The 26961-nt window shown below is 41.6% G+C and overlaps 1 protein-coding gene across 1 annotated transcript in view; it reads right to left on the bottom strand.

The window, feature by feature from the left end:
* tmeff2a (transmembrane protein with EGF-like and two follistatin-like domains 2a) overlaps window positions 1-26961 on the bottom strand; it is a 129016-nt gene that overhangs the window by 28013 nt on the left and 74042 nt on the right. Inside the window, exon 5 of the mRNA XM_005450459.4 lies at window positions 1244-1340. Coding sequence (XP_005450516.1) covers window positions 1244-1340 — 97 coding nt within the window. The remainder of the gene's footprint in view (window positions 1-1243; window positions 1341-26961) is intronic.

Here is a 26961-nt window from a genome sequence, read left to right as displayed (position 1 = left end):
GCTAAATATGCTCAAGGCTCCTCTTGCTTTAATGTTTTTGGTTTTCTGTGCGCAAAACCATTGACAGCACACTCTGCCGTTGTGACCTTATGGATTCTCCCTTTGGATATTAAGAAATTGCCAATAAATCAATTTATGTGCTTTAGCAGAATATTAAGGTGCATTTGTGGAAGTGGGAGGCATCGGGAGGAGTGGACTCCAGCTGTTCAGTATTTGCAACAGGGCTCAGAATGCATCATGAAGCCATTCCTTGGCATTATGGTTATTGCACACCCGGGTACATTATCTTTCCATTACATCAAGCAGTTTGATAGAGTCATACTCTCAGGGCACTTCTAATTTGTAGCGGTACATCTGGGATTTCTTAGAAGCGCTACCTTCCTTTTTGCTGATACCAGCTGACGGTGTTCCACACCAAATCTGTAACGTCGGTTCATTTAAGCCTCATTCATGCTGCACAAAGCACTGATGCTTTTGCTGGAATAGTTGAGCCTCCTTCTAATTGGCTTCTGAACACGCGTGTTTTTATGTACCCCTGAGGATGTTTTTAGTGCTGCCTCCTCGCTAATGCATGTGGGCGAGCCAAAAAACACATTACCTGCATCCATCTCATCTGCAGCAAATGGTTAAATCTATGACAAACGTTATTTCATCACTGAACTAGTTTTTCTTGTGTAAGTCAAAGTCATTTTTGGCCTGACATTGCCAAGTCCTGTAAGGATAGTAATTGGATTTCCAGAATAAGCGAAAATCTCCTTTCTCTCCCTGCCCTGCTCTAGTAATTGAGGTTAAATGAAATGGTCAGCCATGCACTAAACCTCAGTGGGTGTTCAGAGCTGAGCGTCTGCAGGATAAAGGAGGGCTCTTATTTGAATTCTTTGTGTTCAAACTTGCCAAAATGTCTCAAATAACAAACATAAGGGGTATATTTATGATGAAAATAACATGATTTGTGTGACAAGGCTTTGACAACATTAGTGATGTACCTCATCTGACTCACCATCCTTTGCCAGTGAAACTGTAATGCGTGAGGTTTTCTTGTGGTTGGCTGTACTGCACAAACTGTGACCTTGACCATGACCGCAGTTTGGGTGAAGAGCCATTAGGTGATCACTGAGCGCAAGTTTGATTAAGCTGCGACCACTACGGTAGAAGGAGTACTGATTCTTGTGGACTGTGGACCGACATGAGCTCACTGGCTTTAAAAATGGTAGATGCAAGCGTTTCGGTTGGGAACACTAACCATACATCTTCTGCGTCCACATCGCACTCTGCCCCAAACTGGCAAATGTCACAGGTGGACGTCTCCTTCAGCCCAGTCTCCGCTGAGCCCTCTCCTCCTGAAAGAAACAGAGAGAAACAGAGGGAAACATGCGATGACTGATTCGTTGCTGCCATTTCTTCTATTGCTTGTTGTCTAAAAGCCAGCAGGTTCTTTCCAACCTCTCACAATGTGACCATGAGAAAGCAGACAAGTGCATTTACATTCTGCCATATCCCGTCATAATCCCAGCGAAGCTATCTCCTTCATCCATTCACTCTTACCCCCTTCCTCCACCCCTTTCGAGTCCCTCGCCTGACTCTCATCTATCTCTCTCAAATCCCCGCTGATCTCCTCGGAGTCCCTCTTTTATTTCATCTCGCTGATTTTCTCGCTCTGAGAGTGCGACGACTCTTTGGCGGCGGTGTAGGTACTGGCGTCAGGCTTATAGTGGCTTAGGGACCCCACCGGTGCATATCACGCCTCATGAGCGGCTGAAGGGGAGAAGAAAGGGGGGGAAAAAAAGTAATCTGGCCAATCTCAAATTGCATTCTCCTACCACAGAGGAATCTGCACGCTCTTTCGTGCTTTTTCTCCTTTCCCTTCGGCCCTCTTCTCCATTAGACAAGCTCTATTTTTAAACTTACCAGGGCCCGTGGGGACAACTTTGGAAAAGAAGACGAAGAGGTGGAACTTGGCATCATTTCCCCATGTCATATCTTTAATCTCCCCAACACACACACACACACACACACACACACACGCTTGCACAGACACCCACGCTCCTGCCACCACGCATTGCTCCCTTGTGTCACATCTTTCATTTTCCCTTCAGAAACTTTTGTTATTTCTTGTGATCCCTCGCGACACGCTGGATTGAATTGGAAAGAACTCTGGTAGAAAGGTTTTAACCTGATTTTCCACTCTCAGGCTTAAGTTGAGTTTGACTCTTCTTTTAAGGTCAAAGTCAGTTAGGTCTGCTTTGTTTGACTGTTAACATGTGAAGTTTCTTATCCATAACTCTCAGATTGAATTTTGTTGCTATTGGTCAGATTATCCCAACAGCTTTGTCTGTGCCTTTTGCTTGTGTCCAATCCCACAATGCAGCCTACAAGAGTGAAAACTTCTTTTGCTGAGGATGTTAAGCTCCTTTCAGACGCTCTGCCTTTGCTTTCTGTGTTTTTTTCCCCCTTTTCTTTTGAAGCTGCGTCTGATGCTGCTGCAGGTGTTAGACGGCAGCCATGGCAATAAGGCAGCATGTCCTCTGAATGCTGAACATCTGCGGTCATGTGAAAAGATGTACATTTTGAATTCACCACTTTACCTTCAGGTCACAGGGCTGGCAAGAATACAAAATGTGAAACGGTGTTGGTGTGTAGCCATCGAGTTTAACGTGAATGCACGGAGAAACCCTTTGCTTAGTTTGTCTTTTTAAACCTCTTTCAAGTTCCACTTTAGGCTAACTTTGAAATGTCTAATCAACAAATAGCACGCTTACTTTATAAATGCTTTAAACATATAAATTTTGTTTGTAAAAGTTTTGTTCACCTAATTCTCCAGTTAAAAAATCAGTAGATGACTTTGAACTACCTACGGTTAAATGGACTGGCTCTTTTATACTGCTTTTCTACTTTACTTGAGAACTCAAAAGTTCTTTATACAGCATTTCTCATTCACTCAAGCACTTTTTTTCCATCTATATCTGCTGTCTATTTAACATTCAGAATTCGGGGGCAATTTAGCGTTTAGCAGAATGCCAAAGAAAACTTTGGCATGGATACTGGAGACCCTAACTTTCCAATTGGTAGATGACCTGCATCCATCTTCTTGGACTATCACAGGACATATATCCATGTCAACTAGTCACGAGCTTTACTAGAGATTTACATGATTCATATTTGAAAATATTCATCCTTTATCGTATTCTGGGTCTTTGTGTAACACTCACAGGTTGTCTTCAGTCTGAAACAAGATGTTTTAGCTTCCTAGCCTCTCTGGCTTGTCTTCTGATTGGCTCTGCACTGCAAACAGAACATTTGAACAGAAGGTGGCTGAGCCTTCTGTGGGCTGAGATAACACCATTAGAAATTTCCACTCTTGCTCATTTAGAATCAGCAGTAGCGGTTTCAGCATATATAAAAGTAATCTCTGTGAGCCAAAAGCTCAGGGTTTACACTGCTTTAAAAGCTCAGTTTCAGAAATGTTTCATAAAGTATTCTTGCATCTGTATGATAGCTTGATGTATGTGAGAGTGGATATCCTTAATACAGTCACAATATCAGACACACAGCTCTGGTGGTGAGCACAGAAGTTGGCTCAAAGAGTGCTACAACAGCTTGTTTCAGGCTGAACAAACTAAGGGCTACACCAAGGCTCAACACAGGATAAATACAGATTATTTGAACTATAAAGAGTAGAATAAAAATATGGAACTATAAATAAATTGCCTCTTTAAAGTGATAATGTTTAGCTGTTATACTGATTTATTCCGGTGTATTAACCTTGTTCTTTTTTATATACAGTGTAACCACAATGAACAAAACATGATGCCTGCCTACAAATTTCATTCAATTAAAAGTGTATTGAGAGCCCTGTAAGAGTAAAATGTGTCATATAAATTCCAGTCAATGTACCACTTACAATTTATACCCTCAAAGGTACACATTTATCTTGTTTTTAGCTGCTAAATAATATATTGATTAAAGTTTTTATCTTCTAAAACATTTCTTCTTCCCTCTGGTAAGTCAAGCTCCAAAACTCCAGGAGTTTCACTTTGCACAATGTAACTCAATAGTATATTTTCTTTATAACCTATTTGCTCTGGTAATTGCCATCTTGTTCAAATTCTTCAGTTTGTAAGTCAGAGGTTTTGTTATAAATCTACGTAAACAATATAAGAGATGTATGCAATGCACAACATCAATCAGAGGCTGAATACTTGCCTTTATCGCAAGTAAACAAAAAATAAAATAAAATAAAATCTGCTAACGTGCCCTTTAAAGCCCATTAACAGAAGCCAGGAAAAAAAAATCCATGTCTGTTAATTCATATACTTCCAAGGACTTCTGTCAGTGTTGTTCTCAAGTGTTCAACAGCGCATAGCAGTTCAATTATATGGACTTGGGTTTTGTCTCACATCAGAGTTTAGCGTATTGTCAGCGCAGAGACTCCAGCTGATTGAATTAGCCAGTTGTGACTCTTTGACCACTGACGTGAATGTAATTTCCCTTATTTCCACCTGTCATGTATGTTTTGGTGTGTGAAATTCTCTCTTTCTCTCTGTTTCTCACACTCACTCTCACACACACACACACACACACACACACACACACACACACACACAGGTTGCAGCAATTTTCAGTTCTTGGAGGCAACAGAACTAGCCAGCCTCTCTGTACTCTGTCAAATGATCAGCTTCAAATAAAGGCTTGTGGGCAGGCGAGCATGTAAGCTCTCCCACGGCTCTACTCTCCCACAGTTGCACATGGGAGAAGGAGAGGGAGACAGAGAGAGCGAGCCCATGCACGTATCTGTATCGCCCGCTTGTATTTCTTACATGTGTATTCGCGCATGCATGGCACAGATGCCAGGATTATCTCTGTGCCTGCTTCTTTCTGTCCTTTTCTCCATAGCACTGCAGCCAACACTTCACGCACTTTTCCCCAGATCCCCATTCTCAGTATTGCAGACACAATTACCAAAAGCAACTTGGGACAGGCAGTACTTTCCACCTTCCAAATCCCCGATAGAGTCTCATGTACCACTAACACAACATCTCCCGTGTTTCTGTGCCTGCTAATCCCAGGAATCAGGAGACACGGCTGCGTAATGACTGAAATGATTAGCCCCTCTGCTGCCCCCACAATCACCCCCGCCAGCTCCTACATCACCTAATATCGATCCACGCCTGGACCAAAGCGGTCCAGAGCCTCACCTTCATCTCTAAGAAAACCTGCCTTCCCTTTGTTCCTTTTGTTTTAATCTAATCAGGCTAAATAAACACATGAAATGCAGATTTTGTGCAAGACTACAGCAAGAGGAGAGAAGAAGGCACAGAAAGAACAGAGAAGGGACGTTTAGCATTAAGTTACTAGGCAGAGAAGAAGAGATCATAGGGAAAAATGTGAGTTAAAGGGGAGATAAGCAGGATAAGAGATAAAATGACAGAGGAGTAAAAAATGGTGGATCAGTCACAAAGGTGCTGTGGACCTTCATCTGGGGGTTAGAGAGCATTCTTAATCCCCTTAGTACTGTGTATGGAGATTAGCCATGCATGCATCCACGGAAATTCACATAAAAAACAGCAGAATTCATCACTCCACTGGTGGCGCTAGCTATGCATTCTCCAGGCTGCCGTAGAAAAAACGGTTTGCTGCAAGGGAGGACACCAGCGACAAGCTTGGAGCTCATTTAACTGCAGCAGCTGCCTGAGTCACTGTGCTGAAAGCAGGCGCTGGTCGATTTGTTCGGCTCCTGTAACTTGTGAAATAAAAGCAGGGACATCCAGTGTGCAGTCCCTGAACCATATTTGTGATTCTGGGTGAATTGCAACTGAGGTCTAGCAGTTAACCACAATCATTTCTCACACAGATTGTGACTTTACGAGCATATTATGACAAAAGGAACATTGCAGTCCAATCTAATGGTGACATTTCCGTGCAAATGTGAACACAGTTTATTCACCCCCAACAGCAAACAGATCAGCTGCACAGATGTAGCTGTTAACTACCAACATATGTAGCAACTGTGCGTTTCTGCGACTGCACACACGCTTTCGAATCTATAATAATAATTTCCCACCAGTACACGCTCATTTCGTTTTGTTTTGTTTTTTATTACCTACAAATGTTCATGAACTGGAGTCATAAAGAATCAGGACAACATGTTCTTTACGCATTTCAGTTAAAACATTTTCAATTCAATTCACACCATCCGCTGAAAATTTGCATGTGTCTATTTGTGCTGTGTGGCTTTCTGTTGGCTTCATTTGCAATGACGGCACATCTAAAATTCACTTTGCATTCAGTCTAAATGCACCTTGTGAGACAATCGTGTTTAAATTACCTATCAGAGAACTAAATTTAAACACATTCAAAGGAAAGGCTGACGTGGAGCTACCGAACAACACACAAAGGCACTGAATAGTAAAGCAAAAATATAAGTAGAGGAGAAGTAGCCCGTCCTCCAAAAATGTCTACGAATGATCGGCTCTGAATAAGCTACAGGCTTTCATAGCTGAGATAGGACCTGCTAATGCTGGAGTGATTTCGTCTGCCACTGCTTTATGCCTATCAAAAACCCCTCACGTGACACCGAGGCTAGTATTTGCCAGAAGACTCAGCAGAGACTCGGTGAAAGAGGGTTATACGGTCTTAAAAAAACTCAGCAGCCCAGATTATGGCGGTAACGCTGGATCTGAGTGTGATGACTTAAAAACGACCATCTCTGTCTCAGACCGATCCAGATTTCACGCTCCCCTGATAGAGCTCAAGTCCTTTGGCAAGCGAAAATAGAGGACAAATTGCATCGTCCAGATGTGCCAAGCAGATAGAGACCTATTGATATTGGCCCAGGGCTGTAACGGCTGCCAAAAGCGCCTCTACTAACTATTGACTTGAGTGGGGTGAGTGTTACTTTTGTATTCTTTGTTGCTCTTATTTTCTTTCTTCCTCACTCTCATGCTCTTCCTCTCCCCCTTGGTTGAATATCAGCTTATAACCATGCATTATTCCTGAACAAGCATATTCTCCACCACATGTGTGACAGTGTGGTGCAGTTGCATCTTTCTTCATGTAGATGCATTAGTGAAATAAGAAGGAGATTAAGAGAGAACAGAGACGGGGGTTGTTGATTTGAGCGAGCGTACAGAGGGAACAAGAGACCGGCACAGGCTTGCACGTCGGCACAGACACTAAGACAAACACGCAAGCACGCACACGCAAAGACACACACCCAACGCGCCCATCATTGGGATGATGAATGAAGCCCACACAGCCCTGGAAAACAGAGCAGGACCACTACGACCTTGGTTGCAAACACACTGGGGAGAGATGGAGCGTGGTGGAGAGGGATGAGAGAGAGATGGAGGCTGATATATCCTACATGTGGCTGTGTGTGGCTGCTGAAACATACTGTGAAGACCCCACATTTTGCTGTTACTGCAGAATGCCTTTTCAAAAGTTTCTATTTACAAGATTAGGGTTGGATCAGGTGACACTGAATCCTCCCTTAGTTACGCTGCAATAGGTCTGTGCTGCTGGTGTTTCTTCTTCACTCCCATCTTTATACATCACTTTACATCATTAGTCATTATTAATCTCTGGTCCCTTCTCCCTTCGATCACCCACCAACCAGTCACACCAGATGGCTGCCTCTCCCTGAGCCTGGTTCCTCTGGTTTCTTCCTGTTAAATGGGTTTTTTTTCCTTCCCACTTTCGACAAGTAATTGCTCAAAGGGGGTCGTTTGATTGGTTTTATCTATATTATAGTGGGGTCTCTACCTTACAATATAAAGCACCTTGAGGTGACTGCTGTTGTAATTTGGCACTATGTAAATAAAGCTGAATTGAATTGCGTTTACAATTTAGATCTAACATGTTTACAGCAATTTATTCAAACCCCCTGTTTATTTGGCTAAGATTGAAGGATGTTTTGGCCATATATTGTAAAAAAATTATATAATATTACACATTTAATCAGGATTCAGAGCAGAATAATTGTAAAAGTAAAAATGAGTTTGTATTGTGGAAAATGTGATGATGTCTAATCAGTGATACATAACCCTTGGGAAGTCTGAGATTTTGTCTTACAATGAAATATATAAAAGGTTCAAATATTGGGAAACCTTTGATTAGTGGTTAAAACTAATGGTAATATGTCAACTGTTAGTTACAGTCAGTTAAAGTTATTTATGTTCAGCCATCAACATGTTGTTGTACTCTGTAAAAAAATGGGCTTGTTTCATTTGATTATTTAAAGTGTCCATGTTTTGACATTTGGACTTGTAAGCATATGACAAATGACATAGCTGACTGATTACGAGCTGTGCATCAATGTTTTTAGTTATGTGTACCTAATGAATTACGCCTTATCCAAATGCTTAGTTTGACTGTGTGCGCCAAATGTCCTGTGTACAGGCTACTAAATTTATGTACCATGCCAGCAAAACAAAATTATGCCTACTGGCAGGTGTGATAAATCTAACCGAGGGCTGTTTTCTTCCCGTAAAACGACATGCGATCCATGAAAAGTGATCCAGGAAGCAATGAACATGAGCTAAGTAGCTGATAATGGCCTGGGATGATGATACAGAATCTATTGTACAGTATCACTGTATCAACATCGCAGTGCAACCTTACACACAGTTTGAACCCTGCCTCATTTAAGATGTAATCTCTCTGTTGTGTGGAGAGCTCCATTAAAATTAGACCGTGCTGACAATTAAACTATGAAAGCCATCAATCAAAGTGACATTATCTACGGGGACACTGCCCCAAGTGGCCGATCTGACAGGGCGAGCTGGGCCAGAGTACAGAAGACAGCCAAATAATCCATAAACATAATGGACATCAATATTGAAAAGATGACAGATGAGACTGCCGACAGAGGCCAGGATTCAATTTCTATTCCTTTTTTTGCTGTGGGAGACCATATCGCGTTTCACAAAGTCATTTGTCAGCCATAAGGCCAGTGAGGAGAAGCCAAGCTTCTCCAACATGTGAGCCAAGGGCGGTTGTTCCACTGACGCAAATGACAAAATGAATCAGGCATGGGACAATAATGACAGTGATATAAATAATGAAACCATCAAAGTGTTTGGTGGGTATTGGCACAGAAACACATCATGTGAACTACAGTGACATAACATAAAACCCATTAAGCTATATTTTCTAAGGCTGTGAATGAGGGTATTTTATTTGCAGTCAAATAATTAAAAGGCAAAACTCTTCCTAAGCTCTGGGAGCTTCTTTTACTGACGGTGCAAGCCAGCAAAAAAAATTGCTTGCGATTCATTTACATGTGGAAGCAGAAAAGAAAAGATTTACTTCCAGTCTCGAACTGATCCAGCCGGAGTTCAAGGATCTTCATTCTCCAGCCGGTTTGAGAAATGGGCTTCTCCTTCAGAAAAGATCGATTGTTAACATGATTGTTTATCACTGCAAGTAATCCATGCACCAAAGAAGAAGCAATGCTGCTGGGCTGCAGTGGGTTTGCCACGATAAATTTTGCTTACTGGAGTCTGACCTGATCGCACAATAAGTCAGACAATGTCCACACCAGGATAGATTCACTACTGGTTTGAGCTTTATTATAATCCAATTGCAAATTATTTGCAATTAAAGAGATGACAAACATGCACAAACCCGGCCCTACCCTGTAACAATGCGATAAAATATTATTTGAATTCTTACTTGACCCTGTCAGAACCACAAAAACACAAGATATATTTTATTGTATAGTAATAAAGTTGTGTTGCTGGCGTTCTGAATTTACTAAGGAGTGCTACTCGACTGTGATATGACAAGCTGCAATATTTGAGCTTTTGTGAGCACGCTGACCTGTTGTTTCTCCAAAACCACAGTTTGATTTTTTTTTTCAGAAAGGAAGAATAATAAAAAAGAAGCAGTTTTAAGGAGGCATAACCAATTCCACATGGGTCTCATGGTATTAGCATTAAGAAACCAAGAGACCAAACTGCTGATGTTTGTATTATGACTGGATTTGTATTCAGTCTCAGTTTCAGAATTGTTCCACCCCTAATGCTAACAAATGAGGTAGCAGTAATCCCTTATAGCAGCCACTCTGGAAATCATTAAAAGGAAATACTCTGCTCATTTCCAAATCCATATGTTTATATTCTTGGACTCTACTAGAGTAGCTTTGCATGTTTCACAGTCCAAAATAATCCTTACTTATCTCACACCAGTTTTGACAAAGATTTCGCAAGGTTGTACAAGAAAAGCCTGCTTAAATCTTTCTATGAATGTTTGTAAAGATCTACAAAGGATTATTCCTGAATACCCAGATCCACGGCGCCGTGTCAAAGTACCATTCCTCGCCTAACCAAGTGCAAAGTTCGGCCACGAATGAGACTCGAGCTGCTGCTGCATCCTGGACCGAGGTTAGCGTAACTGGTCGTGAGAGAGACTAACAAGCCAGCCCGATCATTCTCACAGTGCTGCGGTTATGTAAGACTTAACTCCATGAATTTTGTCCGTGAATGTGTGTGCATCACATAAACCTGCTAAAATTGAAAGTGAAATACACACACGGTGACCTCTGTCTAAATCCCACAAATGCCAGGCACAGCTTCAGCCAGGTAAAACTTCCATCAGCAATAACAAAGGGGATGTTAATGTAACATAATCCATAAACAATGTTCCCAACTGGGTCAGAGCCTTTATGAATGGATTAAAAATATGAATTATGGTTCTAAAACTCCATCTCTCCCTGCTTTAAGCGGATTAGATCACGCATTCTGTTCTCCTTAAACCCAAATGGCCCAGGATGTGTCACCAACATCAACCAGAGCTCAGGGGAAGTACATTCAGGTTACTAACATAGGATTTTAGTGTATGTTTTATATATGCACTTTCACATTATTCACTTGTTGAAAAAACCAAAAAAAACCAAAACAAACCACAGGTATTAAAACTCTTTACTAATTAAAAGAATTATGACTTAACTGAAGGCATCTAAACAGAACAAATAATAATGGCACATGTTGCCGTCTTACGAGAGAAACATGCCATAAAATTAGGATTCATAAAGTAACACTGAGAACTTGGAAGAGCTCGGGATTATTTCACACTGCACTGATTCCCCAACAACAGAGTGTGGAATCAGCTTTTGTGCCGTTTCCCTGCATATTTGCGGCGGTTTACACTAACCTTTTTCTGAGCAGCCCCTTCCTTTGTTGTGTCCCAGACAAGACTCTGCTTTTAATCCGGAAATATGCTAAACTAGCCTAAAGCAAGTCACATTGGGCTTTAAATAAGACGGGGAGAAAGCACTGCACACTGCTCCTTCTTTAAGAGGACACCCATCTATTTTAAGTTTGTTATCACTAATGCGTTATGACAAAGCAACAGCTCTGGTCCAAAGCACTTACTGTCTATTAAGCTGAAAAAATGGATTTAAAAAAATCAACCTCACAAAATCATTCACGCCTTTGTGTCTGCTTAATTTCAGTTCCATTTAATTTGATTCAAATGTGGCAGCTAGCACCATCGGGGCAAATATGCAAGCAGTCACCATTACTTAGCCAATGATTTTCTTTCTTGGTGTATACTTCCCTCCATCATGCCATTGTTTGTCCTCATATACACGGCCCACAAGGATTCTGAATTTCCAAGCCATATCTCACATCAGCATGCTCGTTGGAAATTCAATTAATTTCCCTCTCAGCTTGCACTAGCAGCTAGGCCTCTCTAACCTTGGCATATTTACACTCAAGCCCCTGCACAAGGTGAAGAATATACAGGAATGAGCTGGCAGCGAGTAACGCTCTCTCTGTGTCTCTGGCTTTTTCTATCCGACCCTTGTGGAAAATTGTGATGCACTCTGGTTTGTTGAGTGGTCCTTCTGCAAAAATATCGTGTCCTATGCGGCTTGTTTGGGACACAAGTAGCCCACCTGGACCAATGCTACAGTGCGAAGCTTCCGTGGATAGGTACTGTGGTGCACTTCATCCTACTGTGATGGTGTAAAGTTACCTAAATATATTAAGGCAACATTTTAAATGTCTGCTAATTAGATCTTACCTCATAACAACACAGACAGGCGTTATTCTGGCTTGACAGGGGGCTACAAAACTAAGAAAAGCAGGTGTAAACATGCCAATCAAGCACAGTGTGTACACATCCACAGTGCTGAGAAGTGATATAATTAGGTATATGAAGTGGAAACACCTGTGGGGTGAGGCCTCTAAGCACCTCAACATCACAAAATCCTGTAATGTTTTTTTTTCAACCTGACAAAAACTACAGCTCCTGCACATTTTCCACGTGCAGCTTGAATTAGGCGATCATTTGGCCAAGTACACTTCATCCCTTTTTTCATTTATTTTTGGTGATGCTTAATGAAAAGTCTTTGCATGTGTTTGCCTCATCTATTGGGTGGCAGCAGGAAAACAAACCGCTGGCATGTCTCTGTCTATTAAGCTTGCAAACAAACAAGATACATGTTAAAATGTCTATAAAACCATGCATAACAATCAAAATCTGTGACTTAATGGGGAGTTATGTGCCTCAGTAGGTGAAGGGATGTTATACAGAGACAGGCACAGAGAAAGTAAATTAGAACATTTCTCAAAATGTCACACTGTTCCTTTAAATTAATTCCTAAGGCAGCATCAGATGATAGCAAAAAAGAATGATATTTTACCCATTAATGGCCCAGTCGCACCGGAGTAAAATATGACAGCTACGTTCTTGTCGCAAGGAAGAATCACTAAAGAGTGATTTCACTATTTCTGGAGGAATTTCTGCAACAGATTTGTGGTTTTATCCCAATTTATCACAGTTGATCTCAGTATCACAAACAGATTGCGTCTAATTACCAATTCGAGCATGTTCAATCACAAACTGCTAGCAGACTGACTCTGTCTTATTAACATGTAATCGTGACCTTGATGCACCAAAGTTGCTTTGAAAATGGCAACTGACCTCAAGTGGTCAGAGACCTCGTCCCTGTCTTTGCAGCAACCACTTCAAGTCAATGAGATTGCAAGTTTAGTGTACACGGTTACAATAATTTTGGCTGTGTCATGGTCCCTAATGTGACTGCAGCATAATGACCACAACCCAGCATCATATTTACATTTACAGAAAGTGAACAGCCAAGTTCAATCAGTGTGTAAGCAACTTATGCTGAGCCTCTCTCATTTAAGATTAGTTTAAAATGACCCATTCATGCTAATTTATACCAATTATATTCCCAATGATAGGCTCTAAAAATGACTGCGGACAGCCAGTTGAGCCAAAGCTGTGCAGTAATGGTATTGTAGTGCATAAATACACTTGCACATTTCCTTCATCTTGCCACAGGAATTAACATGTATTAAGGCGTTTCTACCAACGTCTCTTGTTTTTGTTCTTTATAGGTCTTAATGACCTGTTTCTCCTGGCTAACCAGACAGCTCTCAGTTGGTCCATGTTGTGCAGAAGAGGAGTCAAATGACATGTCAGACGCCCCCTTTCATGTCTGTGTGCACATACCCTGAAGCAGAAAGCCCGAGTTGACAAAGAAAGCCGATAACCCCGACACATAATACCCTTTATTTTGATTGTGGTTTTAGGTCAAAGAAAGCCAGACTATGTTGAACTTTCTTTGTTGTGCACCCCTCAGAAGACCACTGAACACAAGCTGTCTGACTGTCGGAGCTGTGACTGCATGTTTCTGTCACTTTAGCTAATAGTGCTACTGCGATTTTCTGGGGCTGGAGCTGCTAACACTCTGGTCTGGTGGAAAGCTAGACCAAAGGTATCATCCAGCTCCATCTGGAACTCGAGACAAATCCATTCATATTTTAATGCTTACCCATGTCCTGCCACTCAGCTGGCAACCCACCAGGCTCCTTGCCTTGCAAGTGGCGAGCCCACATGGCAAAGCAACAAGACAGCAGCTGACTAATGACTGTTTCTGTAAGCTAATGCTGCGTTTGACCAGCAGTGTAATTATATACTGTGTCATTTGTTGTTGTTATTACTGAGGCTGCAGCAACACAAGCAGCTTTTGTTCGGTTGCTGAGTAGCTGATAATCACGACAGTACATGATATAAATATGCTCAAGCACAATATCAGTATGTGCTAGCCTCTTGTATGGTAGTTAAACATCTTTTGCTATGCTACAAGGAGTTCTTTTAAAATTCCCTAAAAAGGGATTATTGTTAAAAAAACAGCAAAAATTGCACTTTAAATCTGTCTGTGGCTGTCCCTCAGGTGTGAAGAAGACAATATGACAGCAAAAGAGAGCTAGGATACCACATTCTGAGTTAGACAGTGTGTGCTTTGTGTGAATCTCTACAGCTATGAGGACCAAAATCTCCTAACGGGGAGAAAAATGAGCCAGGCTGAGATTTATGTTTGCATCAGTGACACAGCAAGAGCTTTTGTAAACCACAGTTAAGTTTAATATATGGTTAGCCCAAGTCCTGCTGTGGGCCTAAAAACATTGGGTTCACCTATGACAGGTAAAGCAGTGCAAACACAGTACTTTCCTTTTTATGTGTAGAGCATAGGTGTGGCTGAAGATATGGCAAAATATAATATAGTGTAAAACACTGAATATCTATATTCTTATCAAAACATGCATGCTGTAGCAGGTTTCACAGACTGAGGTCTCTGCTTCAATACTAGAAGCGGTGCTTATTAAATAAAAGTGTAATGTGAGCAGGAGTCTACTGATTCACATTTACTGCAGTGAATAAATACATAAATCTTGGTTTTAGCCTCTATAACAACATACGTAAATGGTGTAGCTTGGTCATGGAGGTAAGACAAAGACTAAATAGAATTAAAGACATGGACAGAAAATGGATATGAATCACGTACCATTTTAATAAACATCAATATTTAGTTTGAATTTTTAATCAGCCCATGGCTGCCAGTAACCCTGCAGAAGATCTGAATTTACAGAAACTCTTTTGGGCATTTTGGCAGTATTAGTGGGTATTTCCAGACTTTTATTCACAATAACTGTCTCCTTCATTCTTAAATTAAAAATCTTCCATCACTAAAAGGGCTTGGTTGCTTGGTTATTAATTTAGTTTAAAAAATGCTACATGTGACAGTATACTGGCATCTGTCCAGGCAACAATTGCATCTAAGTGTTTGTATTTCAAGCAGACAGGCTCATCTGCTAAAACAACCTGCTTAAAATAGTGTAGGTCGCATGTGTGCTGCCAAATCAGCTCTGACCTTTCAAGGCATGAACTTCACACTAATTCAGGACCTCGGAAGGTCTCCTGTCGTATCCGATATCAAGACTTTAGCACCAGATTTTTTTTTTAAATTCCTGTAAGGTGCAAGGTGATGCTTCATGCATGGATTTGCTTTGGGATTTTTTTTTTACTTGTTTTCCCAATATACCCTGCAGATATTTGATTAAACTCAGATCTGGAAGTTCATGAGCCAAGTCATCACCTTGAACTCTTTGTCATCTTACTTTCCAACCGTACCTGAACAAATAGTAGGACACGGTATTTTTTTTTAGTCTCAGTGAGCTCAGGTATATGTCAACAAAGGATCTGCGTGATGCACAAATTACAACAATTTTACACTCAGATAATGCATGCCATCTTTTCCCCAAGTAAACAAACAAACACACAGACAAGCTGTCCATATGATGTAAAAGAAAGCTCGATTCATTAAATCAGGACATCATCTTTTATTGCTCCTCTTTTATGGAGTCAAATGCCGATTGTAGGCACTTTCTGCGGGCTATACAGTCCCATAAGTGGTGCGCGGTTTTCATGAATTTGTGCTACAGTAGCTCCTTTGTGGGACTGGGCCACACGGGCCAGCTGTTGCTCCCGACATGCACCAATGAGCCCGTGATCTTGTTGCTTGCTTCCCCCTGAGCCAGTTTTGCAAGGTCCAAGACGCCTGCAAGCTGGAACACCTCACAAGACCAGGGTTTTAAAGATGCTTTAACCCAGTCCTCTACCTGTCACAATGTAGCCCTCGTCAAAGTCGCTCAGATCGCAATTTCTTTCTGCTTCAAGCACATCAGCTTCAAGAAAAGACTGTTGGCTTGTTCGCTAATATATCACACCCCTCAACAGGTGTTACTGTAACGAGATAATCAATGTCCTTCACTTCAGCAGTCAGATGTTTTAATGTGGCTGTATATACTAAAACACATGATCATAAACAACTCATCAGGAAGGAGGCAGTTCTGTGGGAATCTGCGATTACAAACCTTTTGTGCTCACAGAAAAATATCAGTATCAGACAGATGTTTCACAATCTCCATTTTCATTTTGCTGCTTACCGCTCTAACCCATTGAGAAGCACTTCAGGCACTCGTATAACTGAAGAAATTTGCTCAGCACATCACTCTGAGAAACCAAAATATGCATTCAGCAGGGCTTTCGGAGTGCAGGAAAAGACATCTGTAGTGTCATTTTAGTGGGCAGAGCAACAGCTTTTCTCTTGAGGACTTGGAAAATATTTGTGTGACATGAGTGACTGGAGTTCCACTGCGCCAACAGCTAATCACATCACCAATAATGCTATTTTGAGCCAGTCATATGACACTCATGTAACATGACTGATCATCTAAATAAAACTTCATAAAAACAAATGTGCTACTGTTGTGGTATCACACATCTGATAGATGAGACAGTGCAGATGGGCATTCCTTTGGACATGCAACTCCAAATCTACTGTGTTCTGCTTCCAAGCACCAAATTATTTTTCAGTTGTAACTTCTGAAATCAGAAACAAATCCACACTGAATTAGATCAAACTCTACAGATTCTTCTGATTTTGGTTTGAATGTTTTTCAGGTCATAGTTTTTCTGGTCTGCAACTTTTCTGCTCTCATTCACTCAGCTGCTCTCCTAGTGAGTCTCATTATGGAGCCGTAGGTGTTACCTGTCCACACCTCCTGTCCAGCATCAAACAACTGACAAACCCTAGCCACTGAATTGGATTGGCCACCCCAGACTTCAACATTGCAGAAACTGTGTGGATCATCTTGACAGAGAACAGACCAAAAAGCAGTCAACATCCAAAGAAGAGGTTTGAATGTCCTTTGAGAAGCCTGGAGAACTATTCCTGAAGACTATTCAAAGAAATTACCAGAAAGCTGCCTAAGAGAGTTCAGACTGTGCTCAAGCATAAAGATGGTCATACCAAATATTGACTCTCAAGCTTGTTAGAATAAAACAGTGTCTTTCATTATATACTGCATTTCCACGTGTGTTTTAATAAATCACAAACCTTGGCTCAAGACTTTTGCACAGTACTGTAGGCTGTCATATCATACAATAATGTGATATACCAAATTTAAGCCAAAAAACATCCTCACAACTTTAAGAAACAGGTTCAGATGGGTGAAAGTAATTTAATCGACTTAGTTCACCCTCATCAGAAGTCGGCATAATTCATATTATGCGTTGATATAATCAACATAATCAACATGACAGTGTTTTTTTAATAGCAACCCTGCAACAAAAAAAAAAACACCTTTGAGAACACACCTGCCAGACTGTCACCATCTAGTGACACTTCTGTCCTTGGGCAATGACAGACATTGGTGATTTTGGCATAGTAATGCCCCTTCTGTCCCCATCACCTGCTTGCTCTATTATGCAGCAGTGTCAGAAAATCCCAGGAACTGTCAGGCTCCAGCCTGCGATTTCTCTGTTGCACCAGTGTCAGCTTGCTGCCCACCGAGCCCCGCCATGGAAGGTCTAATCTCGGCCCCAGCCTGCGAGGCTGCCACTGAGAGTTGGATTGGAGCCCTGGACAGTGATGGCGGGTGAGCAGTGGCGGGGTATGATATTAGGAGTGGAGGAGAAAGAGTTAATGACTAATCCTGTGGACACAGGACCACCACAGAGGATTGGCTGGAGCTAAAGAGAGATATGGGGACTAGAGAGAATTTGGAACTAGATCAAGTAAGAAGAGAGGAGCTGGAAACATGGGACGAAGAGCCATGTCAGGATGTGGAGAATATGAGTCTGGCTTATTTTAACAACACAAACAAGTCTGTTAGCAAACTGTGTCCTGATTATAAAGCAATAATCTGTTACTCGGTACCATCAGAGTTCATTTCGCCTTGTAAAGATAAGATTTGATTAAAAAGCAACATATGGAGGAGGTTGGGGTGGATGGATGGTTTGTGGCACTTTGATGCACAGGGCAGTCTGTAGAGCGGTTTATTAACTGAATTTCAAAAAGTGTTACATACAAATGTATTTTACTTTATGAACTGCAGTATATGAGAGTGCTCCAGATACCAAAAAACCCCAAAACAAACGGCACATTCTGCTAATGACAGTCTGCTTACGGCCAGACTGAGCTGTCCATAACAGTGAAGAGCAGCACTGCCAGAAGGAAAAATGTGGAAGGGCAATATTCCAACAGAAAAAAAAGAAGCTTAGACATCGAAGTGAGTTCAGTCAGACAGCTCACGTTCGAAATGATTTGCAGCGGTGGAGGAATATTGTTAGAGTCTGGTGTCTAGGCTCCGAGCTCATAGATATGTTATATGTAGAAATTGGTTTTACAGAAACACAGGTTAATTATAGTTTAAAGGTTGATGGAGGCAGTTCTACATGAGGCAAAAAATCTACAACACGTGTTAATTGTCTCGGTGGCCTTACAGCACCTCTAGTAAAAATGTCATCAGCAGCTCTGCGACACTTCCTTGCTGTGTCTTTCTCCTAATTTGTGAAACTCTGGCGGAGTATGTAATGAGGAAGGTGAGGTTAGCATGACACCATTTGCAGCTTGTATTGAGAAGCTTGTACTGCATGACGGGCAGCTACAGGTACAAAAAAAAGAACACCTGAAAGCAAGTTCATAAACCTGCCATTTGCTAATTGACCTGTTCTTTTTTCCCCCTGCATTTAGCCGTGACAGTGATGCTCCCTTTTATAAGTGATTCAGACGTAATAATCAGTGCAATCTTTTGTGTAATCGCTGAACACCGCTAACCGCCCTGCATTCACAAATACATACATTTCCCCCGTTTTGATTCCAAATCCAGCCTCTGCTCACGTATGTAACGGATGAGGTGTGATTGACAAGTTCTTTTATAAAGTAGCTGTTTAGGAATGTGATAAGAAGGTAACATGCTGAAAGCAGAAAAAAAACATGAAAGTGGGCTTCATTTTCAAATACTGTAGCACATTACAGCGAGGCTACATTTTATAGACGTCCTTCAGGAGGAAATTCAAAGTAGAAGCAGATATACCAGTTGCTCCGCTGAGAGAAACCTAAATAGATGTCTTTGAGGATGTGACTCAGAGGCTCGCCATTATGTCCACCAGCAAATTACAGCTGAATACAAACACTCGGGAGGATTTTGAAAGGTATTTGGGGAAATATTAAATTAAAAAAAGCAGACTTAGAGGAGAAGCGCTAGATTGATTTTAGCTGTGTACACTGAAATAACTACACTGGGTATGTTAGCGAGGACAATAGAAAAAGTGTGTCGAGCTATTTGTTTCTTTACAGCCATGTGACTGATGTGTCAGTGAGCGTATGTCTCAAAGCTTTTCCTTTTCTCACAATGCACTTTAATATTTAGAGGACTTTGTGTGTGCTGCGATTTTCCGTAAATAAACAAGCCAACTGTCCCTCTGCCAATCTGCCATTACAAGAATCAAAATGATCAGTTTCTCTGATGTAAACAAACCACAAACCACTGTGGGGTTTCCCAATGCACAATGTGCAAGTTTGGCTCTCCAAACACAAAGCCTTTAGCACGCACACAGTCCATCCCCCCCACACACACATACACCCCACACCCCACTTCAGCGCCACGAGGGATTTGCCTGCTCCTCCTGAGATGAGTGCTGAAGCCCACAAATAAACAGCCTTCAGATGTTTACATATGGAGCACAACACCGTCGAAGGCCTCCGGAGAATGAGCGGAAAGCTCATTTGCACTGTTGATGAGAAGAATCAGAAATTGCTGTGTCGGTTCATGATGACTGATTAAGAGAGGAATATTACAGAGATAAGGAAAAAAAATGACTGTTTATGCAGGAATTTTCATATTTTTAGTTATTTATTTTAGTTGTTGATGAAATAACGATGAAGTGCACTGAATTTTAAACATGTTTATTCTTTAAAACATTTTTTCCAGCAGGTCTCCAGGTCTCGGCATCTCAAATGAGGATGCTGCGATACTGCTGGTGATGGTTTTCTGTCTGACATGTAACAAAGTCTGTTACATTTAGCTTTATAGCGCTTGCTTCTTAAAGTTCCTTGTATAACTGTTGTAATATCAGTGTCTCTGCAATTCATACAAACTCAAGCATGTTGTCAGTGGGTGACTTTGACAAAGTTGCCCTGCTTTCACTTATGGCACTTAAAGATAAGGAATGGCCAAGGCAAAGAGAGTTCGTGCAGAATCGCAGCTTTTTCTAGCTTCTCTTGGCTTCATTAGAACCTGCGTTTCAGCACCGGGGTGGTTTGCAGCCAAGTGTGAAGTGGCCAGAATGACAGTCAGCACCTCCAAGTCTGAAGCAGTGATTCTCTGCCAGAAAACAGTGGATTGCTCCCAATGGGTTGGGTGAGAGTTGCTTTGGGCGTTGTACTGGGAGAGGAAAGAGCTGAGCCAGAAGGCAAGGCTTTTGATTTAGAAGAGGAATTAAATACCAACTCTCACCTATGCTGAAGAGCTCTGGGTAGTGCTGAAGGAATGAGTTTGTTGATACAAGCTGGGAGTCTGGTTCTCTGCCTGAAAACAGTGGCTTGCTCCTTCTGGGTTAAGGAGACATGCCACACTGTGTAAAGCATTTTAAATACATCTGAATCTTATTTATGACCAATGGAGAGGTGGAGCATAATGTAGCCGTTGCGTTGAGTGTGAAGGTAAAGCTTTTGGTTTACTTTGTCATTTGTGTATTCCACCTCTCCCCTCTGGACATGAAGTAGAGGAGGAAGATGCAAGAGGCTGTAATACGTTTCCTCTGTATGGTGGTGGTGTTCAGCCTTAAGGAAAGGAGGAGCTTGGACATTTGGAGGAATTGTGGTGTAGGAGCCAGCTGAAGTCAGCATTTCCCCTGGTGGTTTCTGGGCACGCCAAGCTGAGAGCAGACTGATTTTTATATGCCTTAGGAACACCTGAAGATCCCCTAGGAGGAACAGGAAACCACATCTGTCTAACCTGCTGCCTCTGCAGCTCAACTTTGGATAAACAGAAGCAAATGGGAGGATCATTTTTTTCCCCTCTCAATTGCATGAAAAAAGGACATCTGAACATATGCGTCTCTATGACTTTACCATTTCATTGCCCAAATTTGTAAAGTAAATACTCAGATTTATCCAGAATAAAACATTTATTCTTTGCACTCCTAAATGGAGCCCACTGTTAAATCACTGACTGCATTAATATAATTGTGGGTGCTGCTATCATGCCTTACTATAATAATGGCTTCTGTAAGCAATAAGATGAGACAAAGACAAACCAACAAATGGCTACAGGGTGTCCAACAGATATTACATCTTAGCAGTGCATAGAAGTCTCATATAAAATGACCTGCTCTGGTTTAGTGCTTAACTGAGCATCAGCAGAATAATGAATGCTGCAATTATCTTCAAGCAAATGAGAAAATGTTCTTCTCCCCGCTACAATGACCCTCATGAGGAACCGCTATTGTGACCTCTTTCTTTTTTTCCTTATTCCCCCTCCTTCCTTTCTTAATTTGTTTCCTTCTTCCTTTCTTCCCCCTTCTTTCCTTAAATAACTCTCTTCCTTCTTTCTTTCTGTTCTTTCAGGGTTTCCTTTTCCTTCCTCCCTTTATTCCTTTCCACTTCTTTCATTCATTTTTACTTTTTTCTCTCTCTCCTCCTTTCTTCCTTTCTCGCTTCCATCCCAAACTCATCACACTGCTCAAATTTTTTCCTAAAGTGCCCACCTGATTCCCTCGCTCCCTCTCCTAATCCCAGTCAAATCCTGTCATTACAGAAAAAAGCCCAGTCCTGCCATCTCTCTATCCCGATATCTGCTCATCCCTCCTTTTCCACAGGCCTTGATTTGGCAATCTTCCCCCCCTGCACCGCTCTCCATCTCAGCCTCGTTCCATTATTTTCAGGATGACAAAAAAATATATGACAATAAAATCCCCGATGCCGCTGAGAGCAAGGGCTGGCCCTAAGGTGACCCTGTTACTCTCATCAGCCTCCGTTCCACTTTTCCTTCCACCTTCACTGATAGCTCTGCCACACGGCAGCTGCCACTCTCCGTTTACATTATTCCACCCTCACACCAGATACCGTCTGAACCTCACCACCGCCCCACTCCAATTCATCTCATTCAGAACCCCTGCTGCGCACACACATATGCGCGCGCACACATAGGCCAGGGAAATTTCAATAATAATTTCAGAGTGGTATGATTGGATACGTTCCCATGGAGAGACGAAGGAAAAGCAAACCCGCAGAGGTGAGAGATGGAAAATGGGAAAGGGAGTGAGCGCGAACGTGTGTGGATGAAGGGATCTAACAACTTTGCTTCTATCTCATTTGCAGATCCTATCCCTCTCGGTCTAGATTACGCTGTTATCCCCGTGCCAAAATAAAGGCTTATCAGCCCAGCCTTTCTTGTGTGCTCTGCCTGAACGTATGCTCTGTGAGACCGGAGAATAGATCTCTTTCAACACAGGGACTATCTTCATGTACACTGTGAAAAAAAAAAAAAATCAAATGCCACTCATTTTCATGTGCTGTGGACTGTAAGAAATGGGGCTGCCGTCCAAAACCTTTTAACTTTGTTTTACCATCATTGACTTGAATAAACTATATTATGCCCATACGGTCATACAAAGAGACTTACCTACAAGTGAACACATTACTTTGTCTATGGAAGTAGCACGCCTCGGCATCATAGTATCACACACAAATTGTTGTAGCCTATTTATTCACAGTACACCACCCAGACTCTGAAGAAAACAGTCAAGTGATACTTCACAGGGTTAAATCTGGAATTGAATTTCAATGTTTCAGTTTGTTATCGATCTCGTGTTTGGAGTTTTCCTGTGGTCACTGTTCACAGCTGTGGAAATGTTCGCGTCTACCTCGGCTTTTAAGGAAAAAACGTTTTTTTAAGTGCTCTCTTCCCCTACCCCTGTTCTATCACCTCACTCGCTGTGCTTTCATGAGAGTTGTACTTTAACTACTATTAGTCACAGTCAGTGTGGAGATGGTCAGTTTATGCAGTTTATATGCAGCTCTTTATTACCATAAAATGTTTCAGACATTTAACTAGAGTGGCTTTTTGGGGCTGTTGTGGTTTAAATAATGAATGATGTGAGGTTGTAATCTCAGAAAACAACAAACAGTATTCTATACACAAAGTTGTAATTTTCTTATATTTAGACTGGTCAAGAACCACTTTGCTATTTCTAATTCACCCTCAACACACCAGAGCAGTCACCACAGATTAGTGATGATCTGCTGCAGTAACAATGAGCGCGTTGTTTTCTTCTGGAAAGGCCCAGTTCTGGGCAAATGTCTCTTCAAGGTCCAAATATGATACAGATCTAGGGAAAAAGAATATTTCCTCATTTATAAATTAGAGTGCGGAGGAAAATTTGATTTCGTTATCCACTGCAAGCGGCTGTGGCGTGATGACGCTGATTCAATCTTGCAGAGTGAAGCAAAAATACTCCATGACAAAAAGATAATGTTTTAGATTTGCCTCTTTTAGGAGGATGACTTTAACTTGAGATTTCTTTGTTCTCTAAAACATGGTTTTGTAATCTGTTTTCTTTTGCTTGTATGCATACACACAAAAACACACACACCACTTTAGCCTCCACCTCACTATGGAGCAGTTTGCAGGGATGAGAATTAGCACATCCAAGTTTGAGTCCGAAAGGGTGGATTGCTCTCTTCGAGTTACTCAAGTGTGGGAGTTCAAATATCTCAGGGTCTCGTTCATCACTGAGCGGAGAGTGAAGCGAGACACTGACAGACGGTACGGCAGTAACAGAAATGGATTGGCATTTATATATAACACTTTTCTAGTTTTACTGACCACTCATACAGCACTCTGGTCATGGATGTGAGGTAGTTAGGTGCTCAAAGTGTAATGACCAATTTAGGACCAGCAGTTATCCTAACATGCATGACATGTGGGACTGTGGGAGGAAGCCAGAATACCTAAATGAAACCCACACAAGCGCAGCGAAAACCCTCACCTGTGTTCAGGAGCTGATGAAAAGAATGAGAGTGCAGATACAAGCAGCAGAAATTAGCTTCTTTTGAAGGTGGTCTTTGACCAGCTTTAAATTCAGGGAGAGGAGCTTAGTGATCGGGAGGGGCTTAGAGGTGAGGTTATGGCATCTCATCAGGACACCCGAAACACCTCCTCCCCAGCCACCTCCACCCAAAGGAGATGGTTAAGAAGAGGGAGGTGTGGGCATGTTTTCCTAAACTGCTGTCCCTGTGGAGATGATCTCGGTGGATTAATAGAGAGCACTTTAACACTGGAAGAAATGAGTCCTCACTGAGAAAAGAAATGCTAACCTTAAAACTAAATCCTAATAAAATTGTTTGTCCCCCAAAAAACATTTTTCAAATGCCAAAAAACACATTTTCTGATAGCACAGGGTTCAGGTTTAAGCTTTGGGCTTCTTAAATCACACATTTGTGTCAATTTCAGACGAAAGAGAGATTTTTTTTTCCTTCGAATGGTATCTTGTGCCATTATTTTCCTTTTTTCTTTATGGTGGCACTGCAGTGCAGTGGTTAGCACTGTCTCCACAGCAGAAAAAAAAATATCAGTATGCCTTTCTGGTCGACTGTGCTGTCTTTGTGTGGAGTCTTCATGCCCTCCATGTGCCTGCATGGATTTCCTGCGGTTCCTTTGGCTTCCACCACCAAACCAGACAACGGTGTGTTAAGTTAACGGGTCTCTTTACATTATAAACTGTCTATAGATATAAATGTAAAGGACTGGTGACATGTCCAGGGTGTGAAAATAGTGAAACAAAACCTCCCCTGTTTATAGTCAAGGTTCATAATAAATGAGTGCCACTTAATGTCAGCTTGAGTGAGGGTCAGACTTTTCAACAAGGCTGGATGCCTATCTGCCCCTTGGCTTTCACCTGCCTATTAGGGTGGAACATATTGGTTCTGTGTGTGAGTCTGTGCATGTAAGCTGTGCAGCACAGAATAACTGAATAGGACACACATACACAGACACACACACACGGGTGGGCTAACGGTGGCGAGCCTTATCGCTACACCACAAAGTGGGAAGATTAGATTACTCACTTCCCTAAACCTCTAACTTGGTTACCATAGCAATAGCAATGTGACTGGGGCAGCGGTTGGTCACTGTGGAGGCTGCTGAAGCGGGAATGGATGTAACAATCACCAGGGGAACCGCAGGTCAGCCGGTGGCTTTACCTCCGCTGCTCGCCGATTCATTTGGTTCTATTCTTGTGTTTTCTAAATGAGGTCATCCTCTGGTCGTGTGCTTCAACATGGAGAAAAGTGACAACATCGGCAGAGCAGACATTCTTCTTCATTTCTCCTAATGGAGTGTGCTGTAGCTACTTTAAGAAGCCCTGCATGCATGTTGATAAGATATGTTGCTGCAAAATATTTGGAGGCTTGATAAACTGTAAAACGTGTGAGGTCCCAGCTCGAGTTGCCATTTCTGTGCACTGCTGCATAGCGGCTAAGGAAGATCAATTGATATTGAATTCATAATTGCACTATAGTGGAGCCTCGCCCTTAATTCAAATTAATGAAGTGCTTGCAAATCCATAGTGTTTTGGGTTTGATCATTAGATTAATTACCCCAATAAGGCTATTGTATTTCAATTACGTCAAGTGCAGTGTTTATCTTTTCATTAGTCAACACTCAGAAAAATACATTTTACACAAAGAGTGGAGACAAGGCTCGGCACATGTTCTTATGGAGAGAGAAATACAAATCGAACTTCAGTATATCAGCATTGTACTTCAAATTCTGCTTTTATGGTTAACGTTTCGATTTCAGCTCACAAAAACAGTCATCTTCCACTGATTTTTGCTGAGTACGCGCACCAAAAGCCCTTGCTGTACTGAGCAATTTGGCTAAATTGACAAAGACTACAAAACACAGACCTGCCATTCAGTGTATTTTCTATTAGAACTGAAAGTATACACTATCATCTCAGTTTTTGTCTTCATTTTATTTCAGTTCGTTTTAGTCTGAGTTTACTAAAATACCGCCAGAACAAGTGCTTCTAAAGTGTGAGCCTAAACAAAGCTCAGGAAATAATTAGAGTGACACACAAAAGAAGCAGGTAGGTGAAAAAAAGCAGGAGAGACACTTCGAAGAATGCCCCATAAATACTGGTAATTACAGCGTTGACAGCCCTGATGCTCTCTCCCTGCTGTTAAGGACTTATAATGGAGTCATTTTTTACTATTCAAACTGGAAAAAAACAGGCTCTGATAAGTTATGGGACACTGTTTTGACCTTGACAAAGCACTTAATTCAGATAAGAGTTACCCTCGAAACTGCGGTGAAATTAGGTCACTACAATGCCGGTGGCTCACAGAGCATGACAGCGCTTAAATCTTTGACTTAGCGGCTCGAGGCAGCAGAGTCCAGCTGACTCCTAACCAGTATTCTTGCTGGTCCAGCTGAGGACTATTTTATCTCTACTAGAACACTTTTCAAAAATTCACTGTTTAATATTGGATTGGAGAAGCCACAGCGAAGCATAGACCTAACGTACTTTCGGGTCTTTTAAAAAGGCAGTGAATAATTAAAGTCACCGGTTGGCAAAGTAGCATTGCACATTAATTAGTTCCCTGTATAAAGATGCATTAGATGACTTCTGTTTTTCATAAACTGAAGAGATCAGAAAAAATGTTTTGTGCGTCTCAGAAATTGATTCATGACAATGTTAAGAAATATTATGCAAGCAAATAACCCTAATTTCAATGTGTTTTTACTGCACAATGGCTGGATTTCTTGTGGTGTTTTGCAGTGACTGGATTGCAGTGTTGAA

This window comes from Oreochromis niloticus, linkage group LG16, assembly GCF_001858045.2.
Source record: "Oreochromis niloticus isolate F11D_XX linkage group LG16, O_niloticus_UMD_NMBU, whole genome shotgun sequence".
Taxonomy (NCBI): domain Eukaryota; kingdom Metazoa; phylum Chordata; class Actinopteri; order Cichliformes; family Cichlidae; genus Oreochromis; species Oreochromis niloticus.
The sequence above is the reverse complement of the archived record's forward strand: the minus strand, read 5'-3'. Positions and strand labels throughout refer to the sequence as shown.